Source organism: Falco biarmicus, chromosome 5 (genome assembly GCF_023638135.1).
Source record: "Falco biarmicus isolate bFalBia1 chromosome 5, bFalBia1.pri, whole genome shotgun sequence".
In the NCBI taxonomy this organism is placed as follows: domain Eukaryota; kingdom Metazoa; phylum Chordata; class Aves; order Falconiformes; family Falconidae; genus Falco; species Falco biarmicus.
Window position 1 is genome coordinate 52,902,749 of NC_079292.1, and position 21,304 is coordinate 52,924,052.

A 21,304-nucleotide genomic window follows, 5' to 3' on the forward strand; every position below is an offset into this window, starting at 1 on the left:
AAGCTAGATGAAAGTGATTCAAATTGGGGGAAACAGTACCTTTAAATATACAATGAATGGCTTTGAACTGAGAACTGACAGTTTGATGAAAAGATCATCCCAGGACTTAGACAAGGAAAAAGAAAGCCATTAAAATTATTAAGAAAAAAAAAAAAACACCAGAAAACACTATTATGCTACCATATAAATCCATGCTGCACCTGAATCTTGAATTCTGTGTTTGGATTTGTTTTTCTCACCTCAGATAATAAGTAACACCACCCAAAAAGGTTCAAAGAACAGACACAGAATAGTCCTAAGTAAAGGAACATTTTAATAACAGGACTAAGTAATTAAAAAAAATTAAAGCTGTAGAACAGATAAAAGGGGAATGAAAAGTCTGCAAAATCATGAATGGGCTGGAGAAAATAAATAGGGACAGAAGTATACTGGCTTTTAAACCAGAAATTAAGGGGCATAAAAGAACTCCATGCAGTAAAGCAGCATTAAGACAATTAAAAGGAAATGCTTCTTCATAAAACATGCAGTTGATTCCTTACTGTAGCATGCTATAGATACTAAAAGTTCACGTATGTTCAAAAGCAACCTGAAGGATTCAAGGAATAAAAATCCATCAAGGGTTATTTAATGCAAATATATCACTTTGTTCCAAGAAGTTCATGAGCCAAAACACGCTGGAAGCAAAGAGAATATTTGGGGGAAGTATTGGTATGTACTCCCTATGGTTTTATACTCTTCTCTGTATGCCTGCTATTGACCTCTGTGGAAGACAGATAATGAAATAGAGGAACCTTTTTGTTAATGGATTGCATGATTTCCATATCTCTGTTACGGATACTGAAGCCAGGCTGCATGTTTATTTTGCAGCTTCATTCTACTTTGTTATCAAAATATTATTTTCTATAAAAATATATTAATCTTCTTTCATATACTGATGCCACATATTTAAAAAAAAAGGCCTGACAATGTGATATAAGTAATACAGATTTTAAAACTATATTCTCAGGTCTAACAACGTAGTAGATGGTGTGAAAGCAAGCTAATTCATTAACATATGTAATCATACTTTAATAGCAAAATGAAGAATTATAGATATTAATTACCTGTAGAAGTGGAGACAGAAGTCTGCAAAATTCTCAGCAATTTCAGGTATTCAAGTACCTTGAATAAATCAGCTAAAGACATTTCTAATATAACATCATGAATATGATGAAAGTTTGGTGCTTATTTTAAAGTTGGGACCATCTCCGTAGATTTAATCCAACTTAGATGAACTGTTTCAATCACAGAAATAAAACAGAAATTATGTCACTAAACTTTCGTTTCTTCATTAATATTAATGAAAATACAGCAAATCTGTATTCACAAATGTTAAGCCTGGATCATAACCAAGGGACAATTATTTATCTTTAGGGATTCTGGAATCCTAAAGGATTCATATTAAAAAGTGATAGCAAAGTCTTGCATGTACTTTTCAGTACTAGGAAAAAGACAGAATTATTCTTGAGTGAAGATCATTTAAGATGAATAAGTAATTCCAAATACTGATACAAAATTCTTGACAGCATCTTCTGAGATCATAATTAAATGGAATTAAATGTCATTTTTCCCTCAGCTGACATTTTTCAGTGGAAAGTAATCTTCATTATCCTCATCAAAATCCTTCATGCACAGCCTACTTTGTATCTTTGTATACACTGCCAGACTCAGTGAAGGCAGTACTGAAACACAAATAACCCAACTTGTTTCAGGTCTTCCACAGCATCTATCTTCCATGACTTCATAGTATCTCAGTCTATTGGTAGGACTCCAAACAAAGGAGAGGAACTACTTAAACTGCCTTTTTTCTTCATGGGAAAGACTAAATCTTCCTTGACTAAAGACTTCACCTTGAGTTTTTATTTTTCCTAAAAATTCCATCACTAAACAGGATTTTGCCAGGGGGAGCAGAGGGCAGGGGGGAAGAAAAGTTTTCCTCCATTTCGGGAAATAAATCAAAATAATTTTCAAACCCCAAATCTAAGATATGCTTTAGTTACTGTGCATTATAGAAACCTTGGCTTTCTCAATTATAATCTGTTACTGTGTTCATAAACACAAAATTATAAATTTAAGATAGTTTCAGGTTTTAATATATTTTTGCTGCATTTATTAATGAAAAATACTTCAATAAACTGTCATTTAACATCTGTAAAACTTACCTAGTTAATATTCTTTTCAAGTTTCGTATTTTTTTCAGGATAAATTTTGATAGAAAACATCTGGGTTTTAGTGACTAGTTAGCTCTGTCACAAATTCATGGAACTGTGCCCTATGTAGCAATATCTAAAGATGCCTTGGAAAGGAAATCAAGCTTTTTGATCTTTTGCTTGGAAGTGTTTTCCTGTGTTGCCATGGTATCAGTGATAGCTATTTTAAGACATTGGCTGTGGAATATCTTCGAAAATATACTTAGGCAACACATAAATCATCTGTACTCTAATGCTTCTAAAACACTGACTAATCTTTCCTTATTTCAGTGAAACAGAGTGATATGAAGCCATTATGTTCATGTAAGGAATCATTTAGAAAATCCAGTTTTGAAGTTTTTGTCAGCTGATTCCACTTTATTCAAGGCCTTTTCAGTTTCCACAAATCTGATAAAATTCTATATGTGAATTTTTACTGTTTTGCATCTCTTTTGATTCCCTTAATTATGTTCACTAGCTTCTAAAAGTTAGAACTTAACAATTGTAGCCAAAGTTTATATTTATGTAGCTTGAGAGTCCAAGGCTCTTACTCTTGCGCAAAAGGTTTGCTGACTTCTTTCAGAGTGCCTTATTGAGAAGCTGTTCTCCACAGCTTCCAGGATGTCTCTAGAACTCCTCCACTCAGCATGTATCTTCTTCCTCGAGCAGTGCCCTGACACTGGAAATCCTTACAGAAGCTGGAGTTCATGATTTGTAGTACTCAAGCTAACCTCAAAAAGAGTTTCTATACGACAGCTATCACTGAAACAACCTATACAACTACTTATACATAAGTAGCTCCTTAGTGATAGCAATGTTTTTTCCTCAAAGCAGAGGATATCATATTGAAGAATTTCACTGGCTCCTCGACTAGTACTGATGTGTTTAGCTGTATGGAGGATGGAAGGAAGAGAACTAGAATACAGAAACACATCAAAACCTTCTTAAGGAAAGTCAAGTCTTTTGGAAATATCTTACACTTGCAGTTACCATCTGTTAAGGGATAATCATAGTCCAGCTGTTACATTGCCCCAGAAATGTATTAGCTGAATGTAAGATAAAACGGCTCCCCAAAATCCTAAGAATAGCTCCTCAACAAAGGCACAGGGTTTGTTTTAACCTAAAAATCATTAGCAAACTATTTTTTTCCAGAAAATCTGCCATAATGGCTCATTATGTAAATAGGTTCATGTAAAAAGTCTGTAATAAACAGTGAAATCCTTACTACTGTGATGTAATTGACTATTTGATGCAGTAACAGTAAAGAAAAACCCCAAAGGAATCAATTATACTAATGGCTAAGTGCGTTTTATCCATAGAAGAATCTCTGTATAAACAATCAATTCTCATTAGAGGAAGTCAAAGTAAAACTACTTAGAATTTTTCAAGAGCTGTCATAATATTCCTTACTAACTGAAATTTAGTATTTGGTACTGCTTAAAACAGCACTGAAATTTAAAGACAGGTGCTAAAAGTTACTGGCTTAAACTTTTTTTAATTGAAAAGAAAATTGACATTACACAGCACTTCTTGGTTGTTGTAGTTACTAAAAATCAAAACAAGGGCTTTCATGATCTTAAGAGTTCAAAGTTATTCCCAGCATAACTGGAAATGTGGTCCCATGACAAAAAATTCCAGATGAATTTAGGTTATTTATAGACACATAGACAATGTATACTGATTGCAATACGCGAGACCGTGACTACTGGCACCTACTTTCATCAGAAATCAGCATTCACAGCAGGTCCAATGGCAAACTGAATCAGGCAATCTTGCAATATCTTTACTATTTTTAGAATATATGAGAAATGTTAAGGCATTATTCTCTGTAGTTAGCAACTCAGAGACAAAAAAACCCAAACTGCGATGACCAAGGCAATTCAATAGCCTGCCAAAACCAGCACAGTAACATTTTGTTATTTTCTCAACTCACCACCTCAGGCTTAGCAACACTACATTAAGCATCAAAACAGGTAAAACTTCTTCCCCTGAATATCACCTAATTCCAGTTAATATGAAGTGAAAAAGCAGATTTTCACTGGCCTCAAACAACACTGATCTAAAACTTAACTGCCGAACACACGGCCCGGCCATCTCACATTATGACAACCATCAGGCCACAGCAGCTTTTTTTGTGAGTTGCCACATCTGCTTCAACTCGGCTTATGAGAACAACCATCTGCATTTACATTAAAGTAGCAAAGATGGCAAATGGGGGAAAGAGCTTTGAGATGGACTTGCCTCAACCTTGTCCTTAAAGGTATGCACATCAAGAAAATAAAAAAGCTTTTAAACTGGGGAAAAAAATAAATAAAATAGAGCAATGAAAAAAAAATAAAAAAAGAAATTAAAACATTTTTAAAAACTTCAGAGCCTTGAAGTTACTAAGTCAAGAAAATAAGTATAAAATCCTTTATAAAAGAACTTCCCGCTGCATCCTTGCAGGCAAGCCCTTGCTTACTGGACTGATTTTAAACAGATGAAAGATTTCCTGTGTTGCAGCAAATTCTGCCCAGTTCTCCCTGCTGCTTAGGAAGATCTCCTATACATCACCACAGAGATCTAGCTCTAAGTCTGTATCCTAATACTCAAAGTAGTCTTTCCATGTAAGGTTTCTACAGGTCTCTGCAATCTCTGCTTGATGCCTAGATTAGCCACTAGCTTCCTTGAGTTTAGTGTCAGAGCCCGAGCAAGTGAAGGACTACCTACAGTAGAGATTATATTGGCTTGGAGCACACAAGCAAACTGGAAATACACCCATGCATGTGGACAGATAGCATGCATTTCAGGAAGCTGAGGCAACTGGCTGATGTCACACAAAAGCCACACTCTTATCACCTTTGAAAGGTCACCTCCATCAAGAGAAGCTCCTGATGACAGGAAAAAGGCAAACAACACACCCATCTTCAGTCTAACCTCAGTTCTCAATAAGTTTCTGGAGCAACATTTTCCTGGAAACCATGCCCAGGCCCATGAAGAGCAAGAAAGAGACTGAGAATTTACCAGGGACTAACAAACTGTATTGACTTCTGTGATGCAGTGACTGACTTCATGAACTAGGGGAGAGCACAGTAATAGTTTACCTTGACTTTAGCAAGGCTTTCAGCAAGGTTTCCTTAGTATCTATACAGACAAATTGGAACGATATGACTCAGACAGGAGGACTCTAAGGTGGGTAGAAAATGGATAGGATTCTGAAGCTTAACTGAAGCCTGCAAGATAAGGGACGTGATTATTCCTTGTTTTTAGCACTTGTGAGAGTAAGAGTACCTAAAGTGCTTCTTTGGGCTCTCTAGCCCACCACACTGACTTAATGGAATGAGTTCAGTGATTGCAAGAGGACTACAGGGCTGCAAAGAAGGTCAAGGAGAGATCTAACTGCTGTCTTCACCTAAAGGAAAAGGAACAGAAAAGATTAAGCCAGGCTCTTGGAGGTGCACAATGAAAAAACAATAGATAATGCACAAGAGCTGCAAATTCTGAATGGATAAGTGAGAAAAAATTTCCTGTTGAAGGCAAACATTGGAATGGGCTGTTGAATCGCTGGCCTTGGGGATATTCAAAACATCACTGGACATGGCCCAGAACAATTTGCTGTAAGCTAGCCCTGCCGTGCACCGTGATCTCGACCAGATGACCTTCAGAAGGCACTTTAAAATTAAAATATTTCATCACGATTCTATGATTTGGCCCATTTTGGAAGCAGTACCAAAATTCATTTGCCTCAGACAGCTGCAAGAATTAGTTTACTTCTTGTACAACGGAATTGTTGGAGCCATACCATTTGTTTAGTTACAGAGTGCTCTAGCATCCTCTAGAATGCTTTGTTAGGTTGAAATCCATGCATAGGAAGTGCAGACACAAGCTGTGGTCCTAATTCTTTCCCCTTTTCCCTTTAAAGAAATTTTAGCTTTTAGATATTGTTGGTCCTTGCGCTCTTATGAAGAAGCCATATAGTAGATCACTCTTCCAGGGGAATACAACAGCACGATTGATTTTAGAATATATACCCTCATAGTAATAGTAAAAAAAAAAATAATCAATTTTTTGAGCATCACTGGAACTACTTATGTGTTCTTTCCCCAAAAAAGAATATTGTCATTTCCTTTTGTTCTGCTTAAAGGTTCTTCTTTGAGAATAATTTTTAGCCTTCAAGCTGAGAAAAATCAAACTGCTAGAAATTCCAACATGCAATTTGGCTTCATTTCCATACTGCTATGAAACTGCAGTATCTCTTACCACCATGCATGTACATGTTTGCTGGAACTCAGAATACGTTATCATACCTGATCCTTTGGTGGTGTGTGAATAACAACAATTTAGTAAAACCTTATGCACTGGTCTGGAAAAAATAATCCTACAGCTAGAACAGGAAGTCGTGTCCTTTTTGCAAAAATAAGAAACAATGAAATTTTTCAGACACACAAACTTAATGACAAATGCCTGAAATTTTTTTTTTTTTTTTAAATCTGTTGTAATAGGAATTGTATCTTTTTTACTAATTGCATTTCTATAACTCAAGAAATTTTTATTGTATTTTCTTTCTCTTTGTTTTTTTCAGGCAACCTGAACTATTGCAAAATAACTGAAAATAATCTACAGCAAAAACTCTTGAAATTGTTCCAGAGGAAGATAAAAACAACATGAAAAGATCATTAAAGCAAGAAAGAGCTAGCATGTGTCATGGTCAGTCTGGAGCTGTGCCTTAGCTGCATGAGCAGCCAAACTGTTAAAGAACAGCAGCTGGGTTCCACCTGCCTTTCTGTCCATAAAGTTCCCTGAAAGAGCTGAAATAAACTTTGCCAGTCCACTCCTCTCTCAAATTTGGTTGATACAATGATCAGATTCTAGGACTCTGGCAGACAGCATCTAGACAGCTCAGCTACATAGCACTTGTCTCAGTAAATTCAGCTACTTAATGTTTTTCATTATGCAGAATTTACCTTTCAAGTAAAGATAACTTTTTATCAAAACTGAAAAAAACCACATATGAAGGAAAATTTGCCTACAGAAAAACTGTTATATATGTACTGTTCCATAATGTTCTAAACATTATGGCCCACAGCACAGCACTCAGATGAATGTTTTTTTGAGTAACAACTTACATTACAAGGACTTAATTCTGCTCATAGTTGTATATGTACAACTCAGCATAAATGGATGTTGCATGCAGACAGCCAAGAGCAAAATCTGGTGCAAAATATTTCAAAAGGATGAAAACATATTGGAACAAAAAAGCCTCCACATTTTACAAGTGAAGTAAAGGCAGAAAACCAGCTGTATTCATAACTACATAAAAACATTCTACATTAATGTCCCTAATTTCAGTAAGAATATTAGGAATATTGGCATAATAGGAAAGCTACAGGACTTCCAGAAGTGAATGACCCACATAACATAATCAAAATCAGTACTAAATAAGCCACTGGAAAGGAACAAACACAAGGAGGTTATTAATGAAAAGATATACTCTCAACATGCAAGCTGGCAGCCACAAGTTAAGCTCAGAAGAATTACCTTCTTGGTTTTCAAACTGTTCTGACAATAGATGGTAGCAGCAGCCTACACTGCAAACTGCTTTGATTTCAGGCTTGGCAGTAAAAATTCGTAGAGTATTTGCAGCAAGATCACCACATGTATGTAGACCCACCATCACACAGTCCTAAGAAAAAGGAAAAAAAGCAACAATAAAACATCTTTCTCTTCAACTGAAAGAGCAAAAATAACAACGAACACCAGAACTCAGACATGCTGCAAATGGTTATGGAGCTGTAAGGTTTAAATACACAACTCCATGAGGACTCCTGCTGTTCCACTCTAGAATTTCTCAATATAATAAAAGCTCTTCAGTGCTAAGAGAACGTGGTGCTTTCCCTCTGTGGAGGGACTGCTCATCACTTTATTCAGGGAGGAAACTGTCCATCTCTGCACTCCACCTTCACTGGCCCTAAGGAAACAGAAGTTCAAGACTACGAATAGCAACTCATTTACCTGCCTAGAAGAGAACATGGGGTATTTTCTCTTGCCTTTCCTAGCTTTCCTGTTTTCATTATTACTACCACTGCTACTTCCTTTTCTTTAGATTTGCAGCTGTAAGTCTGGCTGGACTGACCTATAGCATTTCTGCTACTTTAAATTGCTGAAATCAAACCCACTTCCTAATGACAGCTATAATGTGAAGAGCAGGCTTTGTTATTTCCAAAACTGTAGCACTGCCACAGTTTTGCAGTGTGCCTACTACTATTCAACAACAAATGGGCATTTTATTCCACAGGACAAGGTCAGAACTTCAGCTTCAGATACTCTTTTGTTCTGTGCATTCTATTTCCTGCTTTACTTCTTCCTCAATGTCCCTTTTCTCTCAATTTCTCCATCCAAATTATCCCTCTTCTCACCATTCACAACAATGTATTTCCTTCTGGCATTATTAGTTGGAATCTACATGGTAAACATAGTGTGACTTTGAATTTCAGCCTTATTCATTAACAGGGTTATCAACAAGAAATTAGCTCAGAGACATGCAACTGGGATACCTTTCTATAATCATTCTGACTTTATAAGCACATCTATTTTTGCTGCTTCATATCTGATTTTCTCACCCATGTGTACTATATAGTATATGTACATGCAAAACAGTAAAACGTCCCCTTTCCTCTTTTAATTCTTCCTGTCTCTCTTCTCACCTTCCACTTTGTGCTGCTTGTCTGTGCTTGCCCTCTCCTTGTCTTAAGATCCAAAACTTAAGCAGCAAAAGTTTAGTTTCAGTCCAGCTTAATTTTTGAAGACTTTTTTCCTATCAGTCAGCTTCAGCTCACCATTCCACAAAGCCTTTTTTCCAGTTTGGAAAAGTATGGAAGCTAAGGGAAGATGTGCACTTCCAAGGGCAGCATTTAAACCCCAGGACAGAAAAAGTTAGAGAGATTCTTTGAGGAGGAGGCTAGTGGTAGATGGCTACCACATGCAAGACAGAGGAAACATATTACAGTGCTCAAAACTTCTGAAAAATCCAAGGGCAGTCCGTCTGTGTCAGGTACACTTTTGGACCATCATTGACTTCAGTGAGGTTGCCTGCGTGTAACAGAAAGTACTTTTTGGATCATTGGCTTAAGTGTACCAAAATTTCATATCTCAGTATTAGTCCTGGGCTATATACAAACATGCAACCCTATACCCATATTTCATCAGCTGATTAAATTCAGACCTTAGGACATAAATCAGTAAATACTAACTTTACACATTTGTCCCACATTTCAGAAAAAAAATAATCAATTTATGGTTACAATAAAAATTGTAAATATTTGTAAAACTATTTCTAAAAACTCTCAAAGTACTTTTAAAACATGTAAATGATAGTACATTTTAAAGTTTTATAATTTCACACATACACATAATGTGCAGTTTGGTTATTACTATTTTTTAATACAATGAAGCTTTTACCCTTTCTGAAGCTTTTTTTTTTAATAAAAAAAGGCAGTGATAGAGCATTTCTTCCACCTTTTACACCATACAAATTACATGCTAAGATAATACAGAATCCAACTATACAAATGTAAAGGCATATGCTTCATAAACAAACCCTGCTGCTCAGGCTGTCTTTCACAGATAGAAATGAGCTTGCTCCACATATTGTCAGATATTCAGTAAGATTCATTACCTCAAGTTACAGGGCCATCAGCCCAAACCTATGGTCTTGCATCAGAGATGAATTATACCCTTGAATATAATTGTTCAGTTACTACTGAATGCAGACAAGTTTTTATCTTTCCATAAAAGGCTGAATGTATCTACCCAATCAATGTACATTAGCTCAGGCATAGGAATTAACAGCCATACAGCTTCAAGACTTCTGTCACTGTATTTGGGCAGCTGAATTTGGGTTTGTTTGTGTAGACACAATCCCTGCCAGCTGGTAAATTACTAAAGAAACTTAAAGTAACTCTGAAAAGTCAAAATATAAAAACATTATTTGCAAATAGGGCTCTTTACAAACTCTTTATGTTGAGTACTATACACAATATATTATCCTATGCTGTCAAAGTTTAAATGAAATTGCAAAAATATAAAACTTTAAAAATAAGACATTTCAGGAAAATTGAAATTCCAGTGCTTAACACATCCCTCTACCTGGTAAATATAACTCTTTTCATAATAATTAGTTGTTATCTATCACCACACTTGTAAAACATCCAAATGTGCTAATATGTAAGCTGTTACCTTTGACAACTGATTAGTACCTACCCCATAAATTCTAAAATTTATATTTTAAATATATTATATTTATATATACATGTATTATAAAAATATAATATATATTCTCTATATATATAATATGCTGCTTTACATATTCAAAATAATCCCAACTCATACATTAAAATATAAAAAGAATCAGTATCTGCTAGACATACTTCTGCTAACTGGCTGACAAACATTACTGAGCTAGAATATTCTTTTACACCACTGACAGCACTTGATGTGCACTAAGTAAGCATTATGCATGTATGGAAATAGCAATATAAAGACAACAGACAAACTACTTCAAGTATTAGTAATATAACCTCCAGATCTGTTATGATGTCACTGAGTTCTGTTTCTGCAGTGATGCAAGAGGTCACTGGAAAATACAGGTTTGATTCACTTGACTTGCTTGCTTTAGCCTTGAGAGATGCCATCTTTCTTTGTGCTTTTTCCTCTTCACAGAGTTCCCCATAGTTACACTCAGATGAAGAAAAAACTTCTACAGCATCAGCAGGCAGAAAATTTAGAATAGCAAGAACCTCTTCAGAAAGTTTGCTCTCATCAGATTGTGTCTGAGCCACCATATCAACTTCAGTTTGTTTGCTGGTTTCAGATGTAGCTATTTCTGTGAAACCACAAGGAACTAAATCTTGGATAGTCATTTGGTCCTGACTTTGAAGACTACTGTAATCATTTAAGGGCTGTTCATTGATTGCTTTACATTTAATTTCACTTTCCGCTGGCCTGTCATTTGCTTTTTCCAACCTCTGGCTTTTGAGGTTTTCTCGTCCTCGACTCTGATACGCTCTCCAGTGTTTCTTCAATTTTCTGTTCCTTTCATGAGCACCATCAGTGTTGCTGTTTGAAGAGTCAATTCCATAAACTTTTAAGTTATATTGCATGGACAAAAATGAACTCAGGTAGCCTTTTCCAGAGCCTATATCAATCACCTAGATAATGGGGAAAAAAAGAAAATAAAATTTACTCTATTAATGAGCAACAAGACACACTTCAATCAAATGAAAAACAATTCTCTAAAAATTTAAGCATGGATTTAATAGCTACCTTATCAGTATCATCCCTCCTAATACACTTAGTTCTTTTGCTTTGTTGGTCCACCTTCTCACTTTAAAACACAGAATTAAGTCTTAACTGATTTGCTCCAGAAAACAGCCATCACAATGCTTATGCAATGCACATAAGTCCTGACTCTTCTGGGAAAGACTTCACAACATATTTTTTGACACAGAACTTCCTTCTGCTAAAGAAAATAACCATAAACCACCAACAACACTCCCCGCCCTTGCTGACCTGGCTTAGGATATACAGGTAGCAAAGAAAGTGTTCACAGTATTTAGCTTTAGGCACCTAACTCCCATACTGAGAAGCCTACTACCACTAGGTGTACAGAAATAAGCATCTTCAGATTCGGTGCCTAAATTAATCACTTCAGATGTGACCTAAAGACAGGTGATATTGATACCTGCTTTTAAGTCAGAACGCTTATTTATATTGCTTTCCCATTCTGTGGAAATGATCCATACAGCTTTGATTAACATGACGATGCTTGTGTAATGAAACAAAGGGACCCCTGTGCTTTCCACTGCCTGTTCTGGAGGAAGGAGTGAATAGAAAGGGTAACTTTAGCTGATAGTTTAGTTTGTCTCATAGTTGATAGCATGTGCTAGTTCAGTGACTGATACAGCACAGAAAGGAAAACAGTATACAGAGTAGTAGCAGAAGCAAGGGTAACCTAAGACCTTTAAGTACATAACCACAGCTTTGTATCATGTGGGTTTTTAATTTGTAATAAATAACAGAAAATTTTGCAAGAATAGGCAGAGTGACTTTAAGGGAAGAGAATGATAACTTTCACTTCTGTTCAGGTATCCACTAAAAATTATATTGATCAGATATAATGACTTTGTAGATGTTCCTGAAAGTGTTTGATTCAAGAACATCTATGTGTTGCTGGTCTGTACAGATTCATAAGAAAACTTACACTGATATTGTAAAGTCCAAATAGGAGCATAAACTATGTGGATCCATTTTAAACTCAACTGCATAGTTTTTTAGCAAGTAGGAAAATTCAGTACAGCAATACTCTTACTGAAATGAAAAAGAAAGATTTATTCCTTGTTCTAAGAAATTTAAAGATTTGTACAGCCGTGGAATTAGAAAGAAAAAAAATGAACCAATGTCACTAAAGACTACGTAAAGCAGTGAGGAATACACACTACTAGGTAAAAGTTGTTTACCTAGACTGCATGTGGCTTTCTCATCTGCACTTGTCATGTGATATTGTTGCATATTTGCCATCTAGGTATGCTCAAATTTCTTGAATGAAATCAGTACAGGAGTGGATTTAGTGAAATAGAATTGATATAATCTAAGGATACTTTTTGAAAATGTCATTTGTCACATTTATCACCAATATTCTCCTAGACTATTTAGAAGTGAAGGAAAGAAAAGTGTTCAAGGAATAATTTTACCCACTATTTTATGTAACAGATACTACTATTATGCAGAATACGCACACCTCCACTTCTACAAGGTTTTAAATTGTTTCTGTGAAAGGCAGCATCTGGACACAAGAGTCAGTCGGTGTGAATAGTTAGGAATAATTATTAGAATAATTATTAATTAGAATTATAATTATTAGAATAATTATTCCTGACTCCTATGTGTGACCTCTAGTGGCTGTAAAGACAAGCTGATGTTTGGGTAAGGTTTTAGTTGTTTCCAAGTAAAAAGAAAACAGTAATACATTGTTAAATTAGCACTGGGAGAATAGTTTTAAAACTAAAGGAAAATTTGACTAAAAATAAGCAGTCAATGATCTTGTGCTAAACAAATAGACTGCATTAAATTAATCCCTGCCTTACCTTCCCTTGATTACATAAGGAAAGGTAATCAGCAATCCATAGCATATCTGCCAAGCATGAACTTTTAAAATGAAATTTCCATGATATCATGAACTCCAAAGGCCTTGTCCACAGTGATTTGGGTACTATGTTTAAACACAGTTTCTGGCACAGTGCAATCAAGAACTCAATTTCCAGAAGTATTCCAACATTTCCCAGCACCAAATCACAAATTTAATGGATGCTGAATGCAGGATTATATCATACTTACATTACACATTGCAACTCTTGCTGCACAGGCTGCAATTTCCAAGGAAAACTTTCACATATACATTAAAGAAAACAAATGTGCGTTTAAGCAAAGAGGAATCATCACTGGCTTCTTTTCAGAGCTGTATCAAGAACTTCTTTATAAAATAAAGTTCCACTTGTACAATAAGAACAATGTTTAAAAGGGGCAGTAAACAACTGAAAAAAAACCTTTAGCTGGTTTGCTTTAATGTTTTAATTCAAATCATTAACCTAGAAGTGATTACACTCATAATAAATTTTTTGCTTTTATTCTTATTTTACCATTTATTATATTACATTATAAAATAACACAAGAGAGCAATATCCTCTACCACCCATTATACCTCATGGGCATGGAGGTGAATTGGAGGGCATTTTTCAAGCCGTCAGTGATCTATAATATCTGACAGAAACACCCTGAGGACATGTGCTGTTATAAAACATGTGTTGTGTTTTCATAGCTCTAGATTTTTTAATTAAATGCTGCATATATTTTGTTTTGCGAGAAGGACAGAAAAAATCAATAAGGAAAAACTCTCCTAAAACTTTACAATTCCTATGTTTTTTTAAAGTTGAAAGGTAACCAAAACATAAGGACTTGCTTTTTAATAACTGAGAAGGAGGCTTTTGTTTTCTTTTTTTTCCCATTGTAACCGGAAAGCTCTTTTCATATATTAGGGATTTGTAACTTTGCACAAATAAATTTTTCAGTATATGACTAAAATGGAAAAAAGTTAATATAGAGCGGTTGTCATTTCATATTCAGTGATATACTGCAATAATATTTTTCATTAAATGTTACAATTTTTTCAAAAAATAAACAGAAAATAATACTTTGTATAAAGATACTCCAAGCCATCTGATAAAAGTGCATAAACATTGGATGAAATTGCAGCATATTGACAGATACTTAATCATGATTGGTTTGAGATTTTATTAGTAACCAGCTACATCAGGACTTAGGTTAGGTCATTAAAGTGGCTCTAATTTTTACCCTCCTTTCCTTTTATTCCTGAATCTCACAGGAACTATTTAAAATATAAATGAAAGGGCTATATGAAACACCACCTTCCAGAAAACACAGAACATTTAGTATTGCATTATAAGCAAACTACAGCTTTTTCAGTACGTGAAAGTCTTCAACACTTGAACCACTTACACTTGCCTTGAGCAAAAGGTAATTAAGGCAAAAGACATGCTAATGATAGAACAAATTACTTTCACAAATCTGCTGCTACTGCATTTCTATTCTTTAAAGAGTGTATCCACTTTATAGCTGTTGAGGGCACCTACACTTGTCACTGTGGCTGGCTCTTGAAAGAGCTGCTGGAGAGATTGCTTTCCATTGCTGTAAGCAATCGCAGATGCCTACAAATTGAATGTGTCTCATCCAATAACATTTGGCCTTAACTGCAGCCCTTTATTTACTTGGTAATCCCAGCTGTAAGGAGAAGACTACCTAAAACGTTGCCTTCGTCAATTGTTCCTCACAAAACAGATGGTCAGGATTCAGTTTTAACTTCTGTTTCCAAGGTCACCACAGCACTGACCCAAACCTATCAAGAGCACTGCATCATTTACGGTATCTAAATTAAACTTTGTCTGAGCCAAATAACTTCCTAATCAAAGTTCAGCTTCAGCAACCCAGAGCTGAATCCAAGTTTTGGGTCTTGCCCTTCAGTCTACGGCAGCAGTAGCAGCAGCACCTCAGGATGCTGCAGTTACAGCTCTACCACAAAACTGAACAGAGCATGGCTGTAAGGACTCTACCCCCAGCACCACTCATTTTTAGCCACACCATTCATTTTTAGCAACCCCCCTGGTGCAGGTATGAAGCAGGTCAACTAGCACTTTCCCATTACAAAGGCCAGGCACAATATGGGGGTCAAGATATGCCAGAGACCAGAGTAATACAGACTCAGACTGCCCAACTGCAGCTGTCCCGTCCCCCTTACCCACACCTGACACATTAATTTAAAATTATCCTCAGAGATATTTACTTAGGAATAAAAATAAAGGCTCAGAGGGAATATGTTCAGCATAAAATCTGGTCAGATACTTTATTAATCTTTGATTTTAAACAAATAGAGTTTGTTTTCCACAAATCTTTGTGGGAATGAATATTAGGCTGGAGGAAATTAGTCTCCACTTACACTTCCAGCCCCTTTCACAGAAAGCAAGTGCACCTCAGATGTAAAAAGCAATCAAATACAGTGTCCAGAGACACTAGACATCTACAGTTTAAAGCGAGGATGAAGCTACATTAGCCAGTTACTAGCACCACAGAGATTAAAATGATTAAACCAACTCAGTTTACCCAGATACTTAAAAATTTAGTGTTGCCGCAACAAAGGTCTAAGATGTGGAATCTAACAGAAAGTTTAGCATTGAAAAAGCTTACAGAAGAATTACATGTACGTAACCAAGGCAATGGTATTGATGTACTTTTGTCTAACAGAATGTGAAATACACTACTCAAAAAATGTCAGGTATTCAGGTATTGTTGTGATGCTTGTGTTTTGTCAACAGATCCATAAGTAAACATGTATGAGGTTTTAATGCAACAGTGATCTAGTGCACTGTGCAATCATCATTACATGTAAAAAAAAAAGGTAAGTTACAATCAAATTTGAGAAAGGAATCCTGCAATTCTTCTCCATCCAAGGATGAACTTGCCATATGATGTATGAAACAGCCAATTCATAGCGTAATCACTGCGTGATAATGGTATTTGGTGTCCAGATCTCATACACGTTCTACTAAATGTACTTCATGTACACTCTGTTACATAAATCTCTGCTTAATCTTGTCTGTCTTCAAACTAAAAACATCATAACTAAATTCCTAATTGATAGATCTCAATCCATGTTAATTAAATGTGAACAGCACTAAACAATAGGAAACAATTTAAATTCCTTGTGCCAGAATAAGATGAGCTTTCAAAATGTCTCAGATTTTCTGCTTTGGTCTCTATGTGGCACTCCTGCGTGCCTGACAGAAGAAGACTGAAGTTTTGCTCTCCTACCATAAGCATCATTATGGTAAATTGCCAGCAATATACTGATAAACAAGGCAGTACCCACGTATAGCAAAAAGCAGCACAACTTTTAGCTGCTCAACATATAGAGGACAATTATAATTTCTTAAAATTTTTCATGAGTCATAAAATGATTATGAATCACTGAAAGGCAGCTCCTTTGGAATGATACATTTGTAATCAAAATCGTCCTCAACTTGGCCCTAAAGGGTCTTCTTTACCTACAATTATTTCCGGAAAAACTAGAATAGCAGTGACAGACATACATCAAAATTATGTATTTGAACACAATAAGAGAACAATTTGGAAGATACGTGGTAATATATAACAAGAAATGCTTTCTTACCTGCTTTATACCACAATAGTTCGCCATGTGGACTACCAGCTCTGACATCACCTGCACTTCATGTGATTTCTTATTATTCATAAACTCATCAGTTTTGATACCTGTATCAGATTAAGAAATACACATTAACACTACCCATAATAATAAAGATTTGTGATCAATCAGAAAAAATACCTACCTAAAAATATGCTACAGTATTTTTATATTTTAAGGATAGCAATTTTTAACTAAAAACTCACTAATTACAAGATTGAACTACTGAATTACAGATGAGTTAGTAAAATACAACAGTGTAAAACTTAGTAGTTGGTGTAGTTTTTTTAAGATGTAGCATATGTAATACCTGACCAGATATTAGACAATAGTTACTACTATAAAACTACTATTTCTTCCTAGTCATAAAAAATATTTATTTTTGTGTCATTTATCACATTTACATATGTGAAATATAAGGGCAGGGACAATCAATAATCACACAGTACAGCTTCTTAATTCTGCAGATTTGCTCACAATCTCAAGTGGCAGATTATCTCAAAAAATTTTTATGAGTGATACTAGGGAAATTCAAAGGCAGAGCACTTTAATTTTCTTTTTTTACCCTATGGATGGGTTATAGAACTGTTACATCTTTATGGTAGAAGATCACTCATTTCGGTGTTGCTGGAGGGTGTGTTAATGAGATGGAGTCAATCTCTATCACAGATTTACTGGTTGTGGAGAATACCAAGCACCCACTTGCTAATCTTTACATCCCCCAACCAAAGGAGGAGCTCAGAACTCGCTGCTTTGGGAGAAACCCACACATTTCTCTCAGGGGGCCAACACTACAATACACTTGGCTCCAGTTAAATTGATGGAAATTTTTGTAAGTCTGAGTGATGGTAGAAGAAACCAGATCATTATTGATGAGCATGTTCCTAGAAAACAAACCTTTTCTACATGACTAGGCAGATTAATATACTTTCCCATTCTCTGTTTTCTGCACAGTATTCTGTTCATCTGTCCAGAAACTGATCATTAAGCAAAAAGCTATGTTCATTCCTTGATCAGATCATGCTGGGAACAGAGCCAAGAGTGTTACTTCTTTAAAAGAGAGTGGGGAATTGAACTGAGCTCATGAGAAACCCAGTGTTTTCTCTATTTTTCCCCAAACCCACAGGATTTCTCTATTCCTTAAACATCTGTTTTTTTATAATAAACTGTTATGACAATACTTAAAATCTAATATAATGTCTATGACCTGACAAAAGAAAAAATAGACTAAAATACTTTTAAGCAAAACAAACAGCAGAAACAAGTGTTTGTCATTTCACTAAAGACTCTTCTTAACTTTAAAATTGTGAAGATCCACATAGTGTTTCTAAAAACTCTTAATTTGTAAACATTCCAAATGAAAGAAAAAAAGACAGAAAAAGTCTTTTTGTTTATATTTGAACATTTTTGCGTCTAGATAGGCTCATGAGTCAAAGAAGCAGAACAGGAACAGGAAGAAACAGACATTTAACTTCTTGACAGAAATAAAAGATGTTTGACTTCTCCAAAGCAGCACTGTCACTTTGAACTATCACCACATATTGCACCTTTTACTCTTTGCTATATTATCAAGTCAAAAGACTGAATTGGGTAATCCTGTGTGAAGCACCATTTCAGACAGTACTTGAGCCAAATTAAGTATTTCAAACATGGAAGAAATCAAGAAATCCAGACACAAGACCCAACATACAAAAGTTGAGGTTCCAGGTAGAAAAACCATAGTTTTCTTATACCTACATATAAAAAGTATTTATCACCTTAGCTACTAAAGTTTCTTAACCATTTTTATACTACTTTTCCTGCTTTTTGCAGAATCAACACTGAGCTTATATTTCAGCTCAGGGAAAACGATACTGTTCACAGAAAATTATGGATTTTTAATAAATTTTACTGTTGCTACATTTTCTGCAGAACTCTGATAGATTTTTTTACGTTATTTTGAAAACCAAGACATATTACAACCTAAGAGAAAAACTGTATTTGGAGACTGTTTTATATTGCCAAGACAACGGCAAATTTGAAAAAAATATGTATACTACTTTTAAACAAACTGTAAGTTCACTGTTACCACAAAACTACTTTCTTAAAACATGTAATTATACACGTAGATCTCCTTACTATGTGTACAACTGATGCAAGCAGAACAAATACTAACTTCAAAAACTGCAAGAAATTTAAAGATCTATCTCCTTTTGTGATGAAAAGAGAAACTGGGGTTTGAATACTTCACAGAAGTACCCTGGATATGATACAGTAACAGAAAGCTTAATGTTGCTAGTTTTAGCTGGTACCAAAATGTTGTTTGTTTTCCATTGTGAACCCCTAGCACAGGTAGCTGTCTTCCATTTGAAAAACTGCTTCAACTTTATGCCATTTACAGCTACATCTTTAATTGTGAAGCTGAACAAATTGAGGAAAGACTGTCTTATACAGGGCTAATGCAGATCTTCCTAAGATCTCCTATGGCAGGATGCAGGAGTTTTATACCCCAGTTACCTGTGGAAATTCAGATACACCAAGTAAAAAAAGAAGCCATTCAAAGTCCACACCAGTCAACACCAGCTATACAGAAGTTACACTACTATGATTTAATTCCATAAACCAGAGTGAGGGACTGGGATAACCCTATACTAAAAAAAGACTGAGGCACAGCGATATTCCAGTACATGGAATTTAAAGATGGATTCATTAACAGTCACTGCACGACTACTACCTTGGCCATAAACACATTGAAAAGGTAGAGAGTACTCTTAATCCAGTACCCCAGCAACCCTCACTTTTTATATCAGGTATGTGTAAGAGAAATACTCCCTGATGACTTTCTCCCCTTGGGCCAGGCTCTTCTGGACCCTATGTGCTCAGTGCAAGCAACCTGACGGTGCAGTAAGGAGCACAGTGACCTTCCTCAGGAAGCAATAAAGCCCTTTAGACTCAGAACTTCATTCTGAGTAGCTGTGTCCACAATACGCTTAAAATGTTTCTGCTTACCAGTTATTCCAAGGAAGGATAGCAATATGTCTAAGTTAAGATGGTGCAGAAGTTAGAGAACTATGCAAGTATGCAAACTGTGGGAATAGGCTCCTAAGCATGTTTGTCTTAGAAAAAGAAAATATATTAAAAACATCTGAAACATAAATGGAATTATCCTGATACATACTTTTCAGAATATGAGCAAGGCCATCATAAAGTTGCCAGTTTTCTCAGACTTACACTTCTCTTAACTTGCAAGCTTTAGTATGTCAGGAAATGAATATATTTTCTGAACTACAGAATTAAGTCCAAAATATCTAAAATAGCTTAAAGTTAAAAGATCACAACTTTCATTTGGCAACTTGCATGTTACAGTTCGATAATTTGGTGTTTTGTTTCTGCCAAATGATTACCAGGAACTTCAATTAAGTTAATTTAACTGATATGTACTGCCAACTCAACACAAAGGTTTTGAATTATAATACTATTCTATACATTTGGAACATGTTTTATTTTTTCTGTGAAGTACAGTTTAGAATTACTGCATCACAAACCCAGGCCCCAGTTACCCAACTGAGCAACAACACACAGAACAAAATATTCAGCGAATGCCTTATTCCTGATGCTCCATTCTGCATGACAAGAAGATGACAGAATCCTTGTAGTTTTGCCTATAAAAGCTAACCCAGGTATGAACTCAAGTATGAGTATAACAAGGTAGAAGTAGAGAATTACAGAAAATTAAGCAGAGCACAGGGAATGAGGGCATAATAAAAATGAAAAGAGCTAAAATGCAGAGAGAGGAAAGGCAGCATACAGTTATCAAACAAGAAAGAAGGGTTTCAGATGAACAAAGAGCAGAAGGAAAGAAGTCAGAAAGTAAGCCCAAAGCACAACAAACCATTAAGACTATCTCAGCTACAGCATTTTAGTATTTCTGAAGAAATTAAAAACTGGGGAGCCAGCTATGAAAAATGGCAACACTGGAAGATCACTGTCGAAAATGGGAGAAATGCCCAAACTACACATAATAGTGCTATCACTTAAGATAACAAACATCAGAATTTTAACATCTTATAGAGAGAAAACATGCTAGAAGGCAAAGGCAGAGAGCTGCTGAGTCTGTCCCTGAAATACTAATGAGAAATCTAGAAGACAGTGACAAATCTGTAAAGACTAAGGACTCCATGAAGAGCACATTTTCAGTGAAAACAACAGCAGTCCAAGTAAACGTAACTGCCTGTTTATCATCTGATACAAAAAATATAATCAGGAGTAGGACTTCCAGTGTCCAACTTGA

At 35.5% G+C, this 21,304-nt stretch overlaps 1 protein-coding gene across 6 annotated transcripts in view; it reads right to left on the bottom strand.

Annotated features, from left to right (window-relative positions):
* The window catches only part of METTL25 (methyltransferase like 25), an 89,702-nt gene that overhangs the window by 59,620 nt on the left and 8,778 nt on the right, over positions 1 to 21,304 (bottom strand). For all 6 annotated transcript variants that reach the window (XM_056338986.1, XM_056338984.1, XM_056338985.1 and 3 more), the window contains exons 3-5: positions 17,002 to 17,102; positions 10,784 to 11,413; positions 7,746 to 7,890 (exon numbers count right to left, since the gene is read on the bottom strand). In XM_056338986.1, coding sequence (XP_056194961.1) covers positions 7,746 to 7,890; positions 10,784 to 11,413; positions 17,002 to 17,102 — 876 coding nt within the window. The remainder of the gene's footprint in view (positions 1 to 7,745; positions 7,891 to 10,783; positions 11,414 to 17,001; positions 17,103 to 21,304) is intronic.